General features: G+C 37.1%; 1 protein-coding gene across 1 annotated transcript in view; it reads right to left on the reverse strand.

Moving 5' to 3' along the window:
* ASAP2 (ArfGAP with SH3 domain, ankyrin repeat and PH domain 2) overlaps positions 1 to 20,327 on the reverse strand; it is a 90,642-nt gene that overhangs the window by 31,876 nt on the left and 38,439 nt on the right. Inside the window, exons 6-11 of the mRNA XM_026087809.1 lie at positions 11,500 to 11,629; positions 9,258 to 9,343; positions 7,807 to 7,882; positions 7,200 to 7,286; positions 618 to 721; positions 435 to 504 (exon numbers count right to left, since the gene is read on the reverse strand). Coding sequence (XP_025943594.1) covers positions 435 to 504; positions 618 to 721; positions 7,200 to 7,286; positions 7,807 to 7,882; positions 9,258 to 9,343; positions 11,500 to 11,629 — 553 coding nt within the window. The remainder of the gene's footprint in view (positions 1 to 434; positions 505 to 617; positions 722 to 7,199; positions 7,287 to 7,806; positions 7,883 to 9,257; positions 9,344 to 11,499; positions 11,630 to 20,327) is intronic.

Below are 20,327 nucleotides of genomic sequence, written 5' to 3' on the forward strand. Positions count from 1 at the left end.
CAGATTATCATATAGCAGCACATTTTGCAGAGGGAAGAGTTTCGGTATTCTTTTGGCTTGCCTTCTAAATATAAAAAGTTGTTTGAAGCCATCTGTAAAAAGAACCCCCTACCAAATCTTTTCACAAACTGAAGTTAGTATTTGTATTTTTAGCCAGTCTGGTAAAATATGAACAGCTTACATGAACAAAATGACTCATTAAAAAAGCCATTTTTTCCATTAACAATCATCAGCATTAAAAAAAAAAAAGACATTTTTAGATATTGTGTATGTCTTAATACATTTCTGAAAGACTACCTTAAAAAGATGTATCCACCATATTCAAAATGCTGCATCAGGAATCTAGCTAATTCCAAATTATAAATATAGAACAGCATAGCTTGTCTTTTTGTATTAGCAACCATGTACATAAAATACTGTAAACAAATACTTACTGTACCATGGGAAATCGTAAGAAAACCATTTTTAACTGAGCACTTCCTTTTCTGCCACACTTTTCTGATTCTGGTTTAAAGGGGGAAAAAAAAAAAAGTGACTTAGTTTTTAATATATTTAATATTACTTTATTTCAGCTCTTGGGAGCTCAGTTTTTTCCAGTAGAATCCAGCAGTACTTACCCATCACTTTTCTTGTACAGACTACCACTTCGTTCAGTGCCATGTTCCTTGTTTCCCTGAGGCTGATGTAAACTGTAAGCAGTACTCTGACGGATCTGAGAATCCTGAAATATAAGGAACAGCAATTTGTAATGCATTCCACATTCTTGACCAAAATATCTCTCCTATTTATGAGCTTCAGAGCTTTTCTTATTGCCCTGTAACTAATCTGAGGGGCCAAATTAAGCACATTTTTCCTCCTCAGAGGATAAGATTCACTTCTTCCTTCATAAGGCACAAAAAATATTTATGAAGTAGCTATCATCAGCACCTGCCCAAATCCTCTACTTTTATTTAGCTTTACTACTGGCATTTATATATTTTTTAACCTGAATAGTAATTGAGCAATGCGTTTTCCAACTCATGCAAACACCGCAGTGTATAAATACTAAAGGTTATTTTTACCTGTAATTCCAAGTGTACCCTTCCATTGTAAAAAAAAAAAAATAAAAAAAAATCACATAAATAAATTAGAAGTGGTTTTCCTTGTGGAACCTGAGTCAAGTTATTTCTTTTTGGAAAGCAACACAGACCTACTGGAAACAGTTCAGGAGGCATACAGGAATTAGCAGAAAATTGGAAAAGTTATTTCCATAAGAAGAATAAGTTAAATGAAACCAAAGTGAGTTTTCCTGGGTCCAATGTTTTGAACAAAGTTGAATATTGAATAATTCTGGGACAAGAAGCAACAAGTATTAAACTAAACTATTCTCACTGCTCTCAGAACTACCCAGATGCAATACCCACTGCCACAAGAGTTCAACTTCTTAAAAAATAAGAATCTAGTAATGAGGAACCTCATATGCCATGCTGTATGAGCATCAGCTACCTGATAGGATGGACTTTTCAATGCATAGAGTAACAATGACTAATATTTATAATATTTATTTTCTTTTCTACTATTTTAGTTACGCCGAACTAATATACCCCAGTGATATAAGGCAGGTAATACTAGTAAGAAAAAAACCCAGCTCATTTAAATGAATATCTGAGAATATCTAAGCTTGAACTTAAGAACTACTAAGAAAAAAAACTTACTAAGTTGATAAAAATCCTCCTTTGATTGAAAAATGAAATAGTAAGTCTCAAACACTAGCAGTATGAACACAGGACATATTCATTTGGATTTCCTGAGTGTACCAATGATAAAATAAAATATTCAGTGCTCCAAAAATAATGAATTTAGAAGATCATTTCTCTCTATTTACAATTAGCTTCCTACATAGCCTATGTATAAGACAGCTTTGGATACAAGGAGGGGAAAACCCAGAACACACCCGGACTGTGCTCTTCCCCAGGGAATGCCTGCTTAGATGGAGTGCAGCTCTTTTATAAGCTCCAGCAGCATGTTCTGCTACCAAAGTCAGGGTCCTCCTGAACTGTAGTGACAGCACACGAGAGGTCAGAAGCACGATGGCAAGGACAGAGCTACCATCTACAGCCCCGTTCAGTGTGCTTAAGACTCCACAACTCCAGGCTGCAGGGTGTCAGGCTCATCCTGAGGACAATGCTGGAGCTCAGAGGTCCTGAGAACCCTGAAACGAGCTCAAGACAGGCACTACCAAGGTGCTCCTGTTTTGGCAGAAGCAACTTGTGCCCACTCCCTCATCTCTCAGCAGGTGATCTAGGAAGCTATACCAGGTAGCTAGGATGTCCATCTGAGGCCTTTTAAGACACTACAAAACCACTATTTAAATGTCCATTTCTGACAAAACATCCCTTCAGATTTAAACCAGTATGTTCATCAGTCTCCCCAGTTATCTTATACAGACTTGTTTGTTTTTGTATATTCTGGCTGCCAAGCACAAAAATAGAACATGCAGAAATAATTCTCATCACTGATCAAGAATCACTGCATGCATATGTTTACTGGCTTCTGAAGAAAATCTTCTCTGACACTGCCTATTATGTCCTACCAATGCCTTATACTTTGCCTCCCATTATTCTGTGTTGTTTGCGCAAAGGACCTCACAGAATCACACAGAATCACAGAATCACTGAGGTTGGAAGGGACCTCTGGARATCATCTAGTCCAACCCCCCTGCTCAAGCAGGGTCACCTAGAGCACATTGTACAGGATCGCATCCAGGCGCGTTTTGAATATCTCCAGAGAAGGAGACTCCACAACCTCTCGGGGCAACCTGTTCCAGTGCTCTGTCACCCTCACAGTGAAAAAGTTTTTCCTCATGTTCAGATGGAAGTGTCTGTGTTTCAGTTTGTGCCCGTTGCCTCGCGTCCTGTCGCTYGGCACCACTGAAAAGAGTCTGGTCCCATCCTCTCGACACCCTCCCTTCAGATACTTGTACACGTTGATAAGATCTCCTCTCAGCCTTCTCTTCTCCAAGCTAAACRGGYCCAGCTCTCTCAGCCTYTCCTCATAAGAGAGATGCTCCAGTCCCCTAATCGTCTTTGTAGCCCTTCGCTGGACTTGCTCCAGTAGTGCCACATCCCTCTTGTACTGGGGAGCCCAGAACTGGACGCAGTACTCCAGATGTGGCCTCACCAGGGCTGAGGAGAGGGGGAGAATCACCTCCCTCGACCTGCTGGCAACACTCTTCCTGATGCACCCCAGGATACCATTGGCCTTCTTGGCCACAAGGGCACATTGCTGCCTCATGCTTAAACCTCCATTCCCAAAAGGTTAGAGCCCTTACATGAAATTGATTTCTGTTCTCCACATCCTCAATTATGCAAAGATTTCAGATGACCTCTAATACATGCCCATTGTATAATTCCCATTACTTAAGATTTTGCTGCTACTTTTTGTGGAATATTTTCTGCTGCTTTTCAACTACCTTCCTTCAGCTGTTGTTTATGTTCAGTTGCTATGCTTGGCTAAATTGGCAAGTCAATAATACAAGCTTCCTGCTTTACTCCAGCTAGAGAGGAAGCTACTGTAGATGACGTGTATTTCCACACATTCATTACCACAAACAGTACTTTTAAAAAGTTTTATACTATTTCATGAAAGGGAGTTAAGGACAGGACAAGGAGGTTTTCACTTCTAAACCACTGGCTCAGGCTTTGTGCAAATCAGTACTGTCCAATGTAATTTCCAGATGATATTTTTTCATACCCTTTGAAAAGCCAGTTCATCATTTTGACCTAGCTCCTAACAGACATGATGCCATACCACAAATCTCTATCACAATTAACATCCTTCCGGGCAATCTTAGCATGCCTTTTCCATATGCAGGCTCCCCAAAGGATCTTCCCTTATTTCTGGTTTGCATATTCTCCAAACGGGAGTACAAATCACAGATAACAGGGTCAGACCCAATGACCTCATCAGAAGAGCAGGAACAATGTACATTACCTATGGGAGGAAATGGATCACTGCAGGATATAGGACATATCTAGTGCAGAGGATTGTCATTCGAAATATGTCTTAATCATAAAAAGATCAGAAGTACACAAGCCTAAGAAACTGAACTTTGGCCACTTTATCAGCTTTGAAATGCAGATAGGCATGTACAAGAAGGTGAGTCATTTCATTGCAGCATGTTTACAGTGAATCACTTCTGTGACCACAAACCTACTTAAAATGATTTCTTTCAAAGTCTTTCAAAGACTTGCTTCTAAATCAGGCTGAATAACATTGCTAACAACAGAACTGAGAAAACATTATTTTGTAAAGAGGACCTGTGACTACTGGTAAGAGGGTTCCTGAAAACCTGGTTATCAGTCCCAGTATTTGAACACAACAAAACTTTCCACACAAGGTGCTTTAATCTATTCAAGGCAAATTTCAGCCAGTTCCACAGCTGCTATGTATCAGACAGTTCAGACCATCCTGATCACTCCTGAGCATAAAGCTGTCAGAAAGCCCTTACAGCTTTACAACAGCTCAAGCCTCTCCTGCATTTTACAGTATCATGGCCACAAGGATTTTTCAGATCCACACCTTACCTATCCAAAGCCCCACAGAGTCTCCAGCAGATGTGTCTGCCAGAACCCCCTGGAGGCAGCTTCTCCTTCGGCATAGCTACCACAATTTTTGTCAAGAAAGACAAAGTTTATTCTACTTTGCAGTGGAGTAAATAGACTGCAGGCTCCACCAATGCTGCAGAGGAAGCAGAAGCAAATCTAAATACTAGATTAAGGCTACCTTCAATCCTAACTTTTCAGAGCTGTGCACTAGCATAGGCAATTGTTCCCACTGGCTGAGAGGCAGTCACTGCATAGCTGTCTTGCTTTTGACTAAGCTGGTAGCTAAGTCTTCAACAAACAGAGAGGACACAAGAAAGAGAGAAATAAAGACAATATGACTCTAAAGTTGACCCCCAAACTTGTAGGAGCTCTACAAATTGGAAAAAAAAAGTTTAAAAATTAATAACAACTAAGGTAGACACACAAACATTTTTCAATGACCACTGAAAAAGAAGTTTCAATACAAAGCAGGTTCGAGAAAGAAGTTCTGTACAGGAGGAAATAATGTATACAGTCACAACAAAAAAAAGTTCACTATGGATATTTATGTCATTTTTAAGCATAACAGAAACAATAAACAACTGCATTCTATTTTTCAGACATGAAGCCCATTTTAATTAAAAATACATACATCTTTAGGATCAAGCAAATATCAAATCAAATCAAGCAACTGGATTTAATTCCCAGCAGGGAGATAACAGGCATTACCAATTTGTCCTGCAATAATTTTCCTTCTCAAGAACAAGCTGACAACCTTTTTTYCCCCCCAATACAGTGAACAGAATAGGAGGAAAAAAAAAAAAAGAACCTTTTTCATACTAACAGAAAAAAGCTCAGAGGAAAAATCCAGTTTCTTGAAATCTGAATGGAAATCATGCCAACTATTTTCATTAAAACATAGTAACACTTACTCTCCTAGACTTCGGTCACAAAATGTAAATGCATTTCAGGAAGGAAAAAGAAATCAGTTATAGTAAAAGAAATTACAGTGCAACAAAAATAATATCAGTGGGTTGCATAGTAAATTACACCAGGATTGTTTGGCATCCCACTGATTAATTGATGTTTTCAAAAACTTTAAAAATAATTATATTACTTCTCATGCTCTGCAAGTAAGTGCTTATATCTAATCCTGCAAATTAATATATAATGAATATAGTATAAAATATTGCACTTGTGTTTTTAATTGTAACAAAACAACATGAGTGATAAATTTATTGGTTGTTGTATTTATTATTCCATTTTTCAGTCTGTGAAAAGCAGATGTGTGCTCACCACATCTTTTGTATACATTCATATCAATATCACAGATTATTACAAGTAAACTCAGAAGAGCCACATTCCCAGCAACAATGAAAGCCAACTGCTTCCATTATTTCTTTTAACAAAAAAGGCCTGAGTAACATAAAAAACCTTGCAACACACCCTAAAAGGCAAAGACTTCTTTAGCAAATGAGAGAAGGCAACCAGTGGTGAAGCCAAAGTAGTCACCATTTCCTCTAGAATCATTAGTCTTTCAATCTACAGAGCTCAAATTTGAAATTTTTTAGCAAATGCACACCTCAGTGAGTCCTAAATGCCCAGCAGAACCGAAAATGCTGTCTCCAAACCGTAGAGGACTTTGTACACAATGGTTATCACCACAAACTTTACATGGTGACAACAGCACCTCAAAGTTAAGGGCAGTTAAGACTGTTTAAATGTCTATCTGGCCACCTGTTAGAGCTAGGCAGAATGGCATAACCTTTATGGGACAATGAAAGCAAGACTGAGAAAGATTGAGGAAGTCTGAGATCTGTAGACTAAACTACTTCATTGCAATGCCTCTCAGAAAGAGAATCTGAAAAATTAATTTATCACTTGTTCGTGTCCCAGCAGCCACACAAAGGAAGCTGGCATTTATTTACATGAAGATGAAGCACAAGCCATTTTAAACAAAAGCAGACCCAATGTTTAGGGTTTGATTATAAACAAGATGCTTGATTCTAGATCAGAGCTTGCAAAATATAATTTCTCCAGAAAATTTTAAATCTAACAGCAATCATAGCTGAAGCTCAAAAAAATACTATTTTGCCAGATTGCTGAACTGACCTAACCCTTGCACCTTTGAAAACTGGTGTCTTGCAGTAGAATATCAATCCTCATTGTCATTTTTGCCAATGATGATTGAAGTGTTTTGGGATTTGGAATTATGTTAATTTTACATATTTTTTTGACAATATAGAATATTTTAATGAGATAACTTTTGTACTGTTTGGGTCTTTCTGATATTGTCAAAGTTCTTCCATTCTCACTTTGAGCTACAAAGAACCCATTGCTTGCAGTTAGTTCACAGACAGCCCACCAGCTTTAGCCCTTTGCAATATTAGAAAGAATAACAAAAGAAATTCTTTTGCAGTAAGTCCCATGTGCATCTTTAGTGAGGATTCCTTAAAAAATACTCAAAACTTTGTCAGAAACATACAATATGAATGTCAAAATAAAAATGAATAAATTAACCAAAAGAGACTTACATGGCTAGTGAAAGTTAAAATAATTCTATTTCAAAAACTAATATTACATTGGAAGATATTGTAATGGGTATTCTATAGTTAAATCACCTTATATGCTCACCTCTTTCTGATCAACCTGGAGTGCTGATTTTAAAATATCTCTAAGCTGTGTTAGTTGTCTTCTTTCCTCATCTTGTGCTTGTTTTATCTTGAATGAAGAAAAATACCAGTTAAAAATGAAGAAGTGGTTCTTTTCAACATATTTCTTCGGAATTTGTTATTTAATTTGTTCATTTTTCTGACAAATATTCAGCAAGAATGAAAACATGAAAAGAAAAGTTAATTTGCAATCAGTTTCTTTTCCTTCATATCTTCAAAAGACTTGATAATGGCTAGGATGTTGCTGCGTTGAGACCACTGCCTTTAATATTGCCTTATACTGTTCAAGTTTCCTTGTGTTCAGTTTGAAACCATATGTTGTTTTACACTGAGTTAGTAAGCTTTTTGGATACAGCTTTTTAGAGAAAAGGCTGCTTTACTACCATTTTACATAGTGCGGTCCTTGCCTGAAACTAAGGTTTCTGGACATGACACTAAAATAAAATTTTACAATCTACTCAAAACCTTAAAATGCTGAATGTTAAAGTAGTCAACTGATCTGAAACAAAACAATTACAGTGCTATAGTAAAAAATAAATTTATAACACATTTGAAAGGTTGCTACTCACTGTATAAAGATCTGTCGAGAGCATCTCAATTGAAGGCTTGAGACTTTCAACTGCTTTTAATCCATCCTGAAAGAAACTTTAAAAGAAAAATAAAAAACTTCAGTATTAAACTTTATTTTGTATTTTTTGTTAAAAAAAATTGCCAAAGACAGACATGCATAGTATTATGCTATGCCAAAAACTTCAAGACCTTAAAATTTATTTTTCAGGGATCTTTGACCAATCCACCTCTTTATTTCCCTCTCAGCTCATTCTAATATGCAAAATCCCCAGGAAGATTCAGAAGTGCCACAATCAATTGCCACAGGTTTTCTTCATTCTCACCTCACATATGGGTTCTCATTCCACTTTTTGAAGGTCCAGAACAAGCAAATTTCACTTCTAGAACAGCAGAAACTCTACTACCTATAAAATCATTGTAACTTTTGGAGCACAATAATATCACATCTAATGGAAGCTCCTCACAAAAGGAAAACCTCTTTGTTTCCAAGCATTACTTCTGGCCTATGTGCAGCCTCAATATGCTAAATTGTATGTATTTGTGTGTTGGAAGAGTTGGTTTTCTACACTGACTATTCTGGCTCATTAAAAAAAAAAAAAAAAAGTGAAATTTTTGGAATAAATTTTAAAGAAACCATAACTACAACATCGTTAGATTAAAAAATTTCTGCTGCACCATTTGCAATAGAAATATTTTCAGCCTTGGAAGCACACATGAAAGTGACAACACAAGACAACATTCATGTTGTGGAAATTCTGTTAAATGAAAAGACAAGATGAATGACAAACTACAATTGAAATGGATTTTAGAGAAACACAGTAATATAGGGAAAGAAACTCACACTGATTCAGACTGGTCTTTCAAGATAAAAACATACTGATTTCAACAGGTTCATAGTGGTACTTTCTAGTTTATAGCTTCTTCTTTATTGCTATATTATAGATCTGTAAGACTACAGTAAAATAAGTCCAGCAGTCTAATGACAGCTTTATGGTTTATTACCGAGTCCTCCAATGAATTAGAAAGAAAATAAAGTCACTTTGTCAATATAGTTTTAGACTACTGTTTATGCAATTTATTTTTCTTGAGCAGAGTTATTTCAGACCACTGCTAGATACACTCAACCCCCCCCCCCCCCTTCAAAACTAACAGACCAGTCTGTCTTTATTTCATGAACAGTTTTTGGAATGTGTCAAATTACTGTGTGGCACTCCTTTGGCACAGACAGTTTCATGATATGGGACTAGCTCAACCTCATATGCTTCAGAATAAAGTAAGAAAAGCAGTGGCTGRACTATTCCACCAAAGCGATTTGTCAAAAGAAGTCAATGAGAATAGTTGAATCTTAGATTTATTTTGAAAATCTAGGAAAGTGTTATAATGGTGTCAGCAGTTTAAAACAAGATGTTGCTCCAATTATTGTATAAGAATAAAAAAAGGTAAAACATACTTGCACTGTGCGTGAAAATACTTGATCAAGTTCTGAAGCAAGTCCACTCCTTTTTTAATCTTGATTTCATTGACTTTCAGCAGGTACTGTTAAAAGAGAAATTCACAAAAGAAAGTAAAGATTACCAATTACTGCTACAGCAATTTTTTTATATTTTATTTTCAACTATATTTCAACAAGCTTTAACAGTTGCAGATTTAGTGGACGTAAAAGAGAACATGTCAAACCATGGCTTCAAGGGTTAATCACTCAAAAGCAACTGTTGTCATTGCTGCTTTTTGATACCCTGTGGGAATACTTTACTATGATTAATTCAAATTACTACTACCTTCTTTATGACTCCTAGTGGAAGCCTGTGTTACATGAAGCTTAAAAGAGTTTATACAGTGAATTTAGGAACCAACTCTGAAACCTAGCAGCCCATCTAGAAACTTATCTCACTGGTGCTGAAGTCCATTGCCAGATAGATGTCATTAAGGAAGAAAGCAATTTACTCAAAAAAAAAAAAAAAAAAAGTGAGATATTATTTTAACCATTTCTAATAGATGTTTTTTTTTAAATCTGCCCTCTGATTTTATCATTTTCTCTATCAATTTCTTATACACGTTAATGACAACGGCAAATAATAGTTTAGCAAGAGCTTAAAAAAAAAAAATCCTTCTGTGGACCTTAAAAAAAAGTCCAAATAGTGTCCCTTTGCACTAAGCACAAACAAATTCCACATTAAGTGACAGCTCCTCCCCAAATGGCTTAGCACAAAAGATGGCAGCCAYGTAAGCAGAAGTATGACTGGCCAAATATTAACAGGAGTCCTTAATTGTCCAYTAAATGAGGTAAATGTTTAATCCCTGCTTAGATACTGACCTACAGGCAAAGGGGTAAATGTCTTCTTAACAATGCTCCAATCCATCTGGTTTTCCCTTACCCACTTGGGATAAATATTTCATCTTGGATTTTTTAAAACCTCTAAAATGTAGCAGTATCCAAGTGCCAACTTTCAATATTGCAGCTTTTTATGCTGGTTCAGGTAAAGTAACAGATGACTAGCTCAATGGTAGACGTCTGCACTGGACAACATTTGGCTGGAAGAATCACCTCTCTAATTCCTGTTAAATTAAAAAGGGAACTCAAGGCATCTGGTATTAAGTTCACTTTTGCAATTTATGGAAAACTATCCTGTATTTATGATACATCAGCAATATACCTCGCTTCTGGTTTAAAAACAAAAACAAAATGAAAACTCCTTTTATGACTACTCAGAGGTATCCAAGCATAATTTTCTTTTTCCAAAAAAGCACAAAAAAATACAGCTATTCTTCAGCTATTCTACATTAAAGGTAATTCCATCAAATTTTACAGATTTCACCCAGCATTTTATCATTGTTGCAACCAACTGAAGTGAACTCCTTCACTATGACAAAGGAAGATTAGAAGCATCTGTTTCTGGTTATTTTTTAGGAAGAATACAGACAGGCAATTATKTGGCAACAGCCATAAGTTTACCAGGAGCTCAAATCCTTTCATCGGTTTTGAATACCTTAGTCTGACTCCATAGAGAAGTATGAGTTCTATTAAATATCAGCACATGCAGTTACTAAAACTGATATTCAGGGCACCTGTTGTTAAGCTATGTTGGCATATGGGTCAAATTAGCCCTAATCATCATATTGAAAACAAAAGAAAACACCCATGGGTTATTTTTCTGTTAGAGCATAGAAAGAACAAGCACAACAATTTGGATTCCCAACCATGGAGCCTGACATGCCTTTATATGAATCTAAACAAAAAAAAAGTTCATCAGATATAAAATACTGCAAAATCACAAACATTTTAAAGTGGCAGCATTCTGCAACATCTTGAAAGATAACTAGATTCCATCCTTAGCATTTTTTTTCCCAGCACCAGCCCAACAGTGTGCTAGATTGAAGTTTTTCCTACCATAATACTGCAACAGCTGGCAGTGTAGAGAACAATGTAGAGAATGATCTAGAGCTTAAAATAACTTAGACTGAAGCAGTAGTGCAAAGGCTTATTTATTACCATCTATGAATGTTTAACTGAGCTTTGCATTGTTTAGTACAATTTATTTCTAAGGGAAATTAGAAAAGATCAGCACATCAGCATAGAAAATTGTATTTTAACAACCTGAGTCCACTAATAACTGTATTTCACCACAGTTGCTTTTCAAAAATTTTCCTATAAAATTTTAGTAGAACAGTACGAATTTCATGTTGAAGCTTACCTCACACATCTGTAACTGGAAGAACCGTCTTTCTTTTTCCATCTCTTCTGCAATTTCAGCTCCACTTATTTCTGTACGGATCATCCCATGCAGCTTAGCATGCTCTTTTTTCTCCTTCTCTATTTTTGTACTATAAGGCAAAGAACCAGTCAATGAAGTGAGAAATCCAAAGCCTCTCAGCAAATCTGATTATTCATAAAGTCTACTGACAGATGCAGAGCCAAACTCTTGTAGCTTTGCATATTGCTCACTTCCAGATGCTATTTCACTTGAAATTTGAAGATGACTAGAGATCAACAATGACACACAGTAGCAGAAATCTAATTCAATCATCTGTTAAAATAATTTCCTGATAGATATTATAAAAGAAGGTACTAAATGGGAGGAAGATACTAAGTTCTTGTGCAGAAGAAAAACAAATCTAGAAACAAAACAATCCCCCCACTTTTTCCATTAAAATTAATGCATTAACCCAACTGACCAAACACTGGTTAACAGAGTTCAATTATGTCACCAGATTTATCAAGTCTTGCCTGTCATCAAGTCATCTTCTATATATACAGGGTTTCCTAAGCCAAAATCACAGTTGCCATCTCTACTTGCTACTGAGCCAGTTGGCATTGGGAATGCCGGCCAGCCGGCTGTGTTGCAGACTTCAAAGTCTGCTAGACCAGCTGTCCTAATTCCCTGAAAGTTTCCATTAACATTTTCCAAGAGCTCTGAATGAAACAGGTTCTCCTGCAGAATATAAATGAATAACCAAAGCCTACCATGCAGTATATCTCCCCTGCACACAGTCATGCATTTGTTTGAGATACTTTTCATGTTAGTCCTAAAGGGAGTATATTACTTACTTGAGTAATTATATTACTCAAATAGCAAGCCTAATATGAAATAAGATACTAATAAGARAAAATAAATGAGGGTGTCTCTGTGCGTTTACTTTTTGGAGAAAGACTTCTAATTTGTCATTTGTACAGCTTAGAAGCAAAAGTTGTAACAAGGGCTTCTTGAGGAAACGGGATACCACTCTGGAGCAAGAGGAAGCATTACGATGGAATACAGGAAGCGGAGTGAAAGGAACAAATAACACACTGTGCTGTACCTCCTTGCRGGCAGTCAAGTGTCTCTTGGCTATCTCTGTGAAGAGATGACATATCTCAAGTGCTCTCTTAATCTGATGTTAACATTACCCTAACGGCGCATGGGAAAATGTCTTGCATGTTCTGAGGACTTGCAGTCAGCAATATATTCTGTACTTATATATCTCAAGAATGAGGAAATGTCTACTCTTACGCCTCAAGCAGCAAAGGGAAAACTAGAATTAATCCCATTAATCCCCTTCCCATTTTCACAGAGAAGCATTTTCAATAGCATAGTCTTCCCTCTTGCCCCCATTACTAGCAGACACAACAGAGCCAAACTCTTGCAATATTCCCGCAGTCGGCACAGCCGGCTGACATCAGACACATTCTCAGCCCATCAGGTCCTGCAGGAAAGAGTCCTTCTAAGGAAGCTTCTCTCCTTTGAAATGAATATTCTGAAAACTTTCAGTCACCTGAATAAAAAAATGTATTCCAGAACGTTCTCAGTGTTTTCATAAAAGGGAATCAAAAAAACTCTGTATTCTCATCCTCTTACTGCCACCTATGCCATTTGGTAGCCCCAGAGAACAGAGTCCAAACAAAGGAATTAACCAGACATCAGCTGTGAATGAGGAAGCTATACCAATACAAAAAGATTCACAGAGAATACCAAATATACAGCTCTTTTTTGGCACACCAGGTAGAGAATTTATGAGATACTTAATAGCTCTAAAAACCTCAAACCTCAAAGCAAAGATCCAGGATGGGTTTAGTTTCCACATTAATCTAACAAGAATTCATGAGGCCAAAGAATTCACTGAAATGTGATTCAAGGCTAATAATTATCAACTACTAGTATTTTTATTGTTTACAGGGAACAATATTTGAATATAGCATGACATAACCACCTCTAAAATTAAAAGAGCTTATTAACATGCCATTAGGTGTCTCTAAATGCTAGTTAAACTAAAAGATAACTAACACTGCCAAAGAGTCGGACAGTTTATGATATAGAATGATAAGCACAATATTAAAATAGATGTTGCTTTCAGAAACTGAATTCCTTTTAAAGAAAAAGCTAAATTTGGGTGGAAGAGGCCTTTCTACTCTTTAAAGGGAATTCGTATTCCCACAGGTGTCAGGTAGTCAAACCAAGACCAAAGCATACTGACATGCACCCAATAATTAGAGAAATAAGACATCCTTGAAGCCATTTGTTGGAGCTTCATTTGCATTTTGTAGCAGCTAGAAATTCCACAAAGTAAAAAAGGGAAGCTTCAATCTGGAAATAAACTCAGAGATAAGGCAGTGCCTAAAAGGTAGCACTTTGGAAGCAGAGTATTTTGCAATTGGCCCTGTGGCTTCAACAGTTCCAGAAATGCTTTAAAAAAATTCTCAGTGACAAGCACCAGAGGTAGATGTTGCCGTATTTCAAGTCTGCATTTTCTTACTTTTATACTTCTTGTCTCTAAATATTTTTTCACCTTTGTAATCCACAATTTAATCTTTTGTTTCACTACAACAACATGCTACCTCCTATCTCACCAATACTACAAGGCACTTTGTTCCTAGGGAAACAAAGAATCCATGTAAAGCAGTGCTGCTTGCAAATCTTTGGGGTGCCAAAATATGGATATGTTTCCTATCAAATCAAAAGGGTCAAGTCAGGGTTGGCGGCATCAAGCACCAAGGTGCAGAGAGAATTTCCACTATGACATTGAGCAAGTCCTTCTGGCAAAGACAGCTCTGAGATGCGCCACTGTGGGATTTCCAAACATTGTAGGGTATTCAGGTTTTCTAGGCAGATCAATTAAAACAGAACTAACTAGAAAATAAAGAAAATTCTTAAGAAACATCTTCTATATGCAATGAGTAAAACAAGGAAGCACGTGTTTTGTAAAGCTGCTGTTCTTGAAGCTCATGCAGCACACATTGCATATACAGACATTGCTGACTAAGATTAAAATCTAAGCACGCTTCAATCCATTTACAATGCAGCTGCCTATGACTAATGTACAGCRAGTTCAGATCTACGTAACAGATAAGGAAAAGCTGAAATACAGGATGAAAATGATAACAAAAAGTAGGTTAGATACAAAATAGACCGCCTTGCCCATTCAGTTTTCTCTATATCGCTATTTTTACAGGTCCAATTTGAGCAGCAACAGGTCATTACTGATTTTCAGTGTACATTTTAATTTATATTTCAAATAAATCAATTCTGTCATTCAGATTACGGTATAAATAAAGTACTTTGTTTTTTTACTTTAAACAGGGCAGGACCTATGTTATTATTTAACACAACTACAACTGGTATTTATTTTCAGCCAGTGAAACAACTGGAATACCCTGGGTACATGTGGCAGTAGTAAGCTTGTTGGGCAGCAACAACGTCTCTTTTCCTCGCCTTTCCCACACAACAGTAAGCCAGGCTAGTCAGGATACACATGTGACAAGGTAGAGAGACTGGGATTAGGACCAGGAAGGCACAGACCTGAAGCAGGGAAAACTCTGGAAAATGGAGTGCTTCCACAGGCTATTTTGTTTGATAAAACAGTATTACACATTTTCATTCCAAGTTTCATCTGGTCTTCCTTTTCCATCTGACTCTCCAATGTCAGCTCTGACACACCAGTCTTTTTGGTGAAAGAGTTTATGATTCTTCATCTTCTATCTGTCAAGGCTAATAGTAGATCACTACTCTCTCTCCTGTCATGCAAGTCCTGAACAGAGAAATCATCTTCACCTTTCACTCATCCTACACTGGGGGTGGGGGAGAAGAGGGAAACGAGAGGAAAACTTGTCTAAATATTTCCAGTATTTCACCCATAATATCCACAGATTCATTCAAAGCTTTTACATTTAAATCACAGGTAATCTCTTTCAAAACAAAAATATTTAGTATGAAATCACAGGATCAAAGGAGTATATTTAAGCTACCTCGTTTAGCATTTTCATTCTATGTCACTATTTTCAAGATTATTTGACCTCCACTTTGAGTTACTGTACATGCTCTAAAAGGAAATATGGCAGAATTATCCAATGGTCTACTGAGCAAGGTTAAAGCTCCGAGGAAGTAATTTGAGAAAAGCCTGCAAAATTTTCAGATATAATCTTTAAATATTAGTTTAAAAAATTTAGTTTACCAAATTGGAAACATCATTGTTTAATCACATACCTATGTGGGTATCTTTACAGAAGAGCATACTAACAATTTGTTCATTTTCCCATAGACTTCCAATGGTTCAGAAATGACTCATTAATGATAGGAGGTTATATCCAGCTATGAGTACTTGTGTTTCTGCACAGTGGTATAACGCAGCTCAGTCTACTTCTTGGTCTTATAAACCCATAAGCACACTCAAACAACTCGTTCTCTTCACTCGAGCGTGCATAACAGACCTCATGCCTAGCTTTCACAAGGCGAATGGCGCAGGAGGAGAGGGAGCCATCCTTCCCAGCAAAAGCTGGTCAGTTCTCATGAAGTACTTAGTCTTCACAGCATTAGCATAACACTTATTAGGACAGGGCTTCTGGAGATAATATATATTCACAGGCCTAAAAATAAAAGGCATCTTTATTTAAAAAAAATAAAAATAATAAAGTTTTATTTTCAGGAAAGACAGATTTGGGTCTAGAACACAGACCCTACTTAAACAGCTAATAAATGAGTAAATAATATGCTTCAGTAAGCTTATACTGTTTTTTTCCCATGCAAAATTGATACAATATCTTTACCCTGAAATCTACTACAACAGGACTGCTCAAACTAAAGAATGTGGGTGAAATCTGGCTCGCTGCCTTGTTAAATACAGTCTGCCTGCTGGAAGTATGAGCAGTTTCTCTGACGTGTCTTCTTCCCCATATGCTCTCATGGCATGTCTGCCATGAGTGTTTAAGTACACGGGGGGAAAAGTAACTGCCTCATTACAAAAACAGCCCACAGCCTGCACCAGTTCCAGTCCAAGGACACAGACGGACTAGTCCCACTGCTGTGCCAGAGTGGTAGATAGCATCGCCCAGCTCTTGCAGAGGAAACGGAGGCTCTAACTGAGGTCCTAAGAGAAATGCACTGGTTTTAACTAGTCCAAAGCTTTTGCAACATTTTACAATCTTCAAAGCCATAACTGAAGCATGACTGATGGGGAGGAAAGATGAATTAGTCACGAATTCACAGGATAGTCCCAATTTTTGATTGAGGTGGGTTGCTATAAAGGTCTTACTCCCTTATTTCAGAACAGTCCCAAGCTATAAAGAAAAAACGACCCAACCTCCCTCAGTTACTTTAGCTGAAGTGACGAAAAGAAGTGCAGAAGGAAGGCAGAGGCACAGCTCTGTACAACAGCATTCTTGAAGAATAAGCAACTGGGAACAGACCTCTTCTCTAAGAACCCTCTGCAGATTCCCATTATAGGATATTAGTGACTAACATTGTGTTTGGAAGAAAACATCCTGAGGAGTTATGGCAACTTTTTCTTCCTGTAGGTATATAACAATCAGCATCTATGGATGGTGGTCCAAGAATATAAGAATGGATCTCAACTTTACTCTCCCAAATAACACTGGAGATGCACATATTTAAACACACTTAATTACATACAGAGCTTACATACAGAGAGGACAGCAATCCAGCTGAAGACACCATCACTCCTCCAGAGACTACAAAAATACCACTTGGGTATTTGGCGCTTAGCTTCACAGATGACTAGGAAATGCAGACAAACGGCATGATTTGAGCATACAATACAGATGGATACGCTGATAAATAGCAGACTAGAAGACTTGAACAGTTTGTTAACCCAAAGCAAAAAAGAAAGAGGAAAGAGGAAAAAACAAAACAAACAAACAAACAAAAAGATTCACATATTTGAAGAGGTATCACTAGAAAAGACAGATAACTAAGCATACCTGCCTGGGACTGGTTTTAGCCACAGTCTGAGTAGGGAGTCTTCTAAGGTAACAGACTGAGGAACGCAATGTGATCACCAAACAAGTGTGGCAGCAGAGCCACTAGAGAAGATTGGTCTTCTCTTTGGTAGAAGAAAGGCAGACTGCATTGAAAAAGAATACGTCCCAACTGTCAGACTTAAACCACAGTAAGTAATTTCTACTTTTTTTTTTTTTTTGGGGGGGGGGGGCCTTTGTTTTAAAGAATTTGCCTGTACATGGTATTCCCCGGCTCCTTATCTCAAGCCTCAAGCAGATGATCCTTTGGTCTTGATCAAAGTGAAGGAGTCTAGCAGGCTAGACAAAGAGCTTTAAACTCTAGAATACTGATGAGGAGCTTTCATCTATCTGCTTGAAAAGACTAGAGCACATAGCAACTATCCCACCTCACCACCTGGAAACATTACAGAAAAGAAAGAATTTCCTGGTGAATATGTGTTACTTTCAGTTTTTACATGCTGAATAGCCTGAGAAATAAGTGGTTTACAAATAAGCATTGTCAAGGAGGTGTGCTTCATTCATTAAACAATCCTACAGAGACTACAGAGGTAACACGGTAAGAGGTATCTCCTTACAATGGAAAAAGGAACCTGTCCTATTTGAAAGCAAAGTCAGAAAGCAGGTTTTTAAAAGAGTGTTGCTTGAAGGGAAAAAAAAGTCATGATCTCATACAAGCAGCATTGGATTCAGTCCCACAGAGAGAAAAAAATACAATACCAATATCACATTTTCATGTGCTGAACGTACACACCAACTTTTCTAGTTTTCTACTGCCCATAAACTCAGTTGAGAATCCTAAAATATACAGATTCAAATATATTTCCTCTGGGCATGTTTACTTCTCACATGTTTAGGTAAGTTTTAAAAAAATGAAAAATTTTCAGGACTATCTGTCTCTGAAACAGACCACCTGCTATGGCCAAATTGAGGATCAAAGCACAGATCTACATCACTCCAACTGACTAATCCTGGTGAATATTCTATCAAAATTCCAAAAGCATCAGAAAATTCAGTCCAGCTGGAACAGAGTGTTTCTGGTATATGTCCCAGCGGTGCCCTGCAAATGTATTTATTTTAAATTCTGCACATAAACTTTGTGAGATATCACTATGGAATGTGTTATACATAAGTAAACAGGCTTTCAGATCCAGTAATCAAGCATAGGTAGACAACAGCAGGCTAAATTATAGTCCTGGTCTTTATGGCCTGTCCTCAGAGACTAACTACTGGCATCGGCAAGGTTTAGAAACCATAATTACTTCAACAGTTGATACCTGGCATGACCCCAAATGGGATTGTTCACTGGCATTAAGAACACTAAACACATCAAAATCTTGATGTAGGTAGTCTTCCAAGGATTCAGACTGGAGGTTATATCTTAATATTTCAGACTGTCACAATACAAAAACTGAGTTCTAGCTAGGCATCTTCTAAAACCTAAAGCCACTGAGGTCCTCAATAAGAAACTGAGCCTGGAAAGCAGTAATTATACTGTTTTCATTACTATTCACAAAAGGAATAATGAGATTTAGCTACTTGCTAAACTTGCTGCTTTTGGAAGTAAACCACATATAGGAATCACTTCTGAGCAGTGTTTGCACATGACTTCATAACTGGAAAGTGAAGAAATAGTAAGACAGTAACCAGGTTTATGTGGACCAACTCAGGGGACACCAGACAATCATTAGGCCTTTGTGCTACCAATCAAAAAAGAAAAAAAATATAGTGCTAGATTCTTAGCCAATCTAGATAGCTGGGGATCTGTAAGCTATTTATGTTAAACAGAGTGTCATAGTATGTGATTTTTCCGGATCTGTATCATCAGAAATGGTCTGATATATGTGATGATCTCAGAAGATCAAAGATGCTGGATATTTGAGACAAAACTTAACTGACTGTCACAATCCTGGTAACACTGGAATAAAGAATAAAACCTACTACTAAATTCTACTTCAGAGACTATTGGCTGTGCTAATACAACTGACTAGTCAACCCAAGAAACATAACTTCTAATGTAGAGCACTAAACCACTTGAAGACTTAAGAGGTACCAAAATTAATTATGCTTGATCTTAAGGGCCAAACTTTGCTGACTTATTTGATTCATTTAGCTGGATATAAAACTCTGCAGATTAAAACTAATTTTAAGGTTGTTTATGCCATGCATCAGGCATGTTCAAACAAGCAACTTAAATTGGGCTGGACACACAACATGAGACATGGTTGACAAGAATTATATAGGTATCCACCCATTTTTAGTACAAAATACATCATCTAAGTGCATCCAACCTTCGCATAAAATGTAGAAAGCATTTGTATCTTTAAACAGGAGACAAACTATTCTATTAAGTGTGGTTCACTAAGGTTCTTGGTACTGAACTGATCTGGAATCACATACAGTTTTGGAACCACAGCACTGAACAAACTCACCCCAATGGCCTTACCACCATGTTGGTAAGTGTCAAAGGCTCAGCATCAAATAAGGTCTTCCGAAAGACCACAGCATTGGGCACAATCTCATAAAACTGCACTAGAAGTAGAGCTTTACGGAGTTACTACAAGTGTTTTAGGCTAACAAAACTAAATCTTGACTTGTATATTCCTGATAGTGTTTGTTAAGACTCTTGAAAACACTCAGGCATAAAGCATATAATTTCTTCTGTGCTCTTCTGACTAAAGAAACTTGCCTTTGTTTACTAAACTAGCTAATTACAATGAAATAGTCCCTGAAGAGGAAAAGGCAAAAAAGAAAACCCAGTGACAAAAAGAAGCGTAGGACATCAAGTACATTACATGT

The sequence above is a fragment of the Apteryx rowi genome, unplaced genomic scaffold (genome assembly GCF_003343035.1).
Source record: "Apteryx rowi isolate R43461 unplaced genomic scaffold, aptRow1 scaffold_738, whole genome shotgun sequence".
Lineage (NCBI taxonomy): Eukaryota > Metazoa > Chordata > Aves > Apterygiformes > Apterygidae > Apteryx > Apteryx rowi.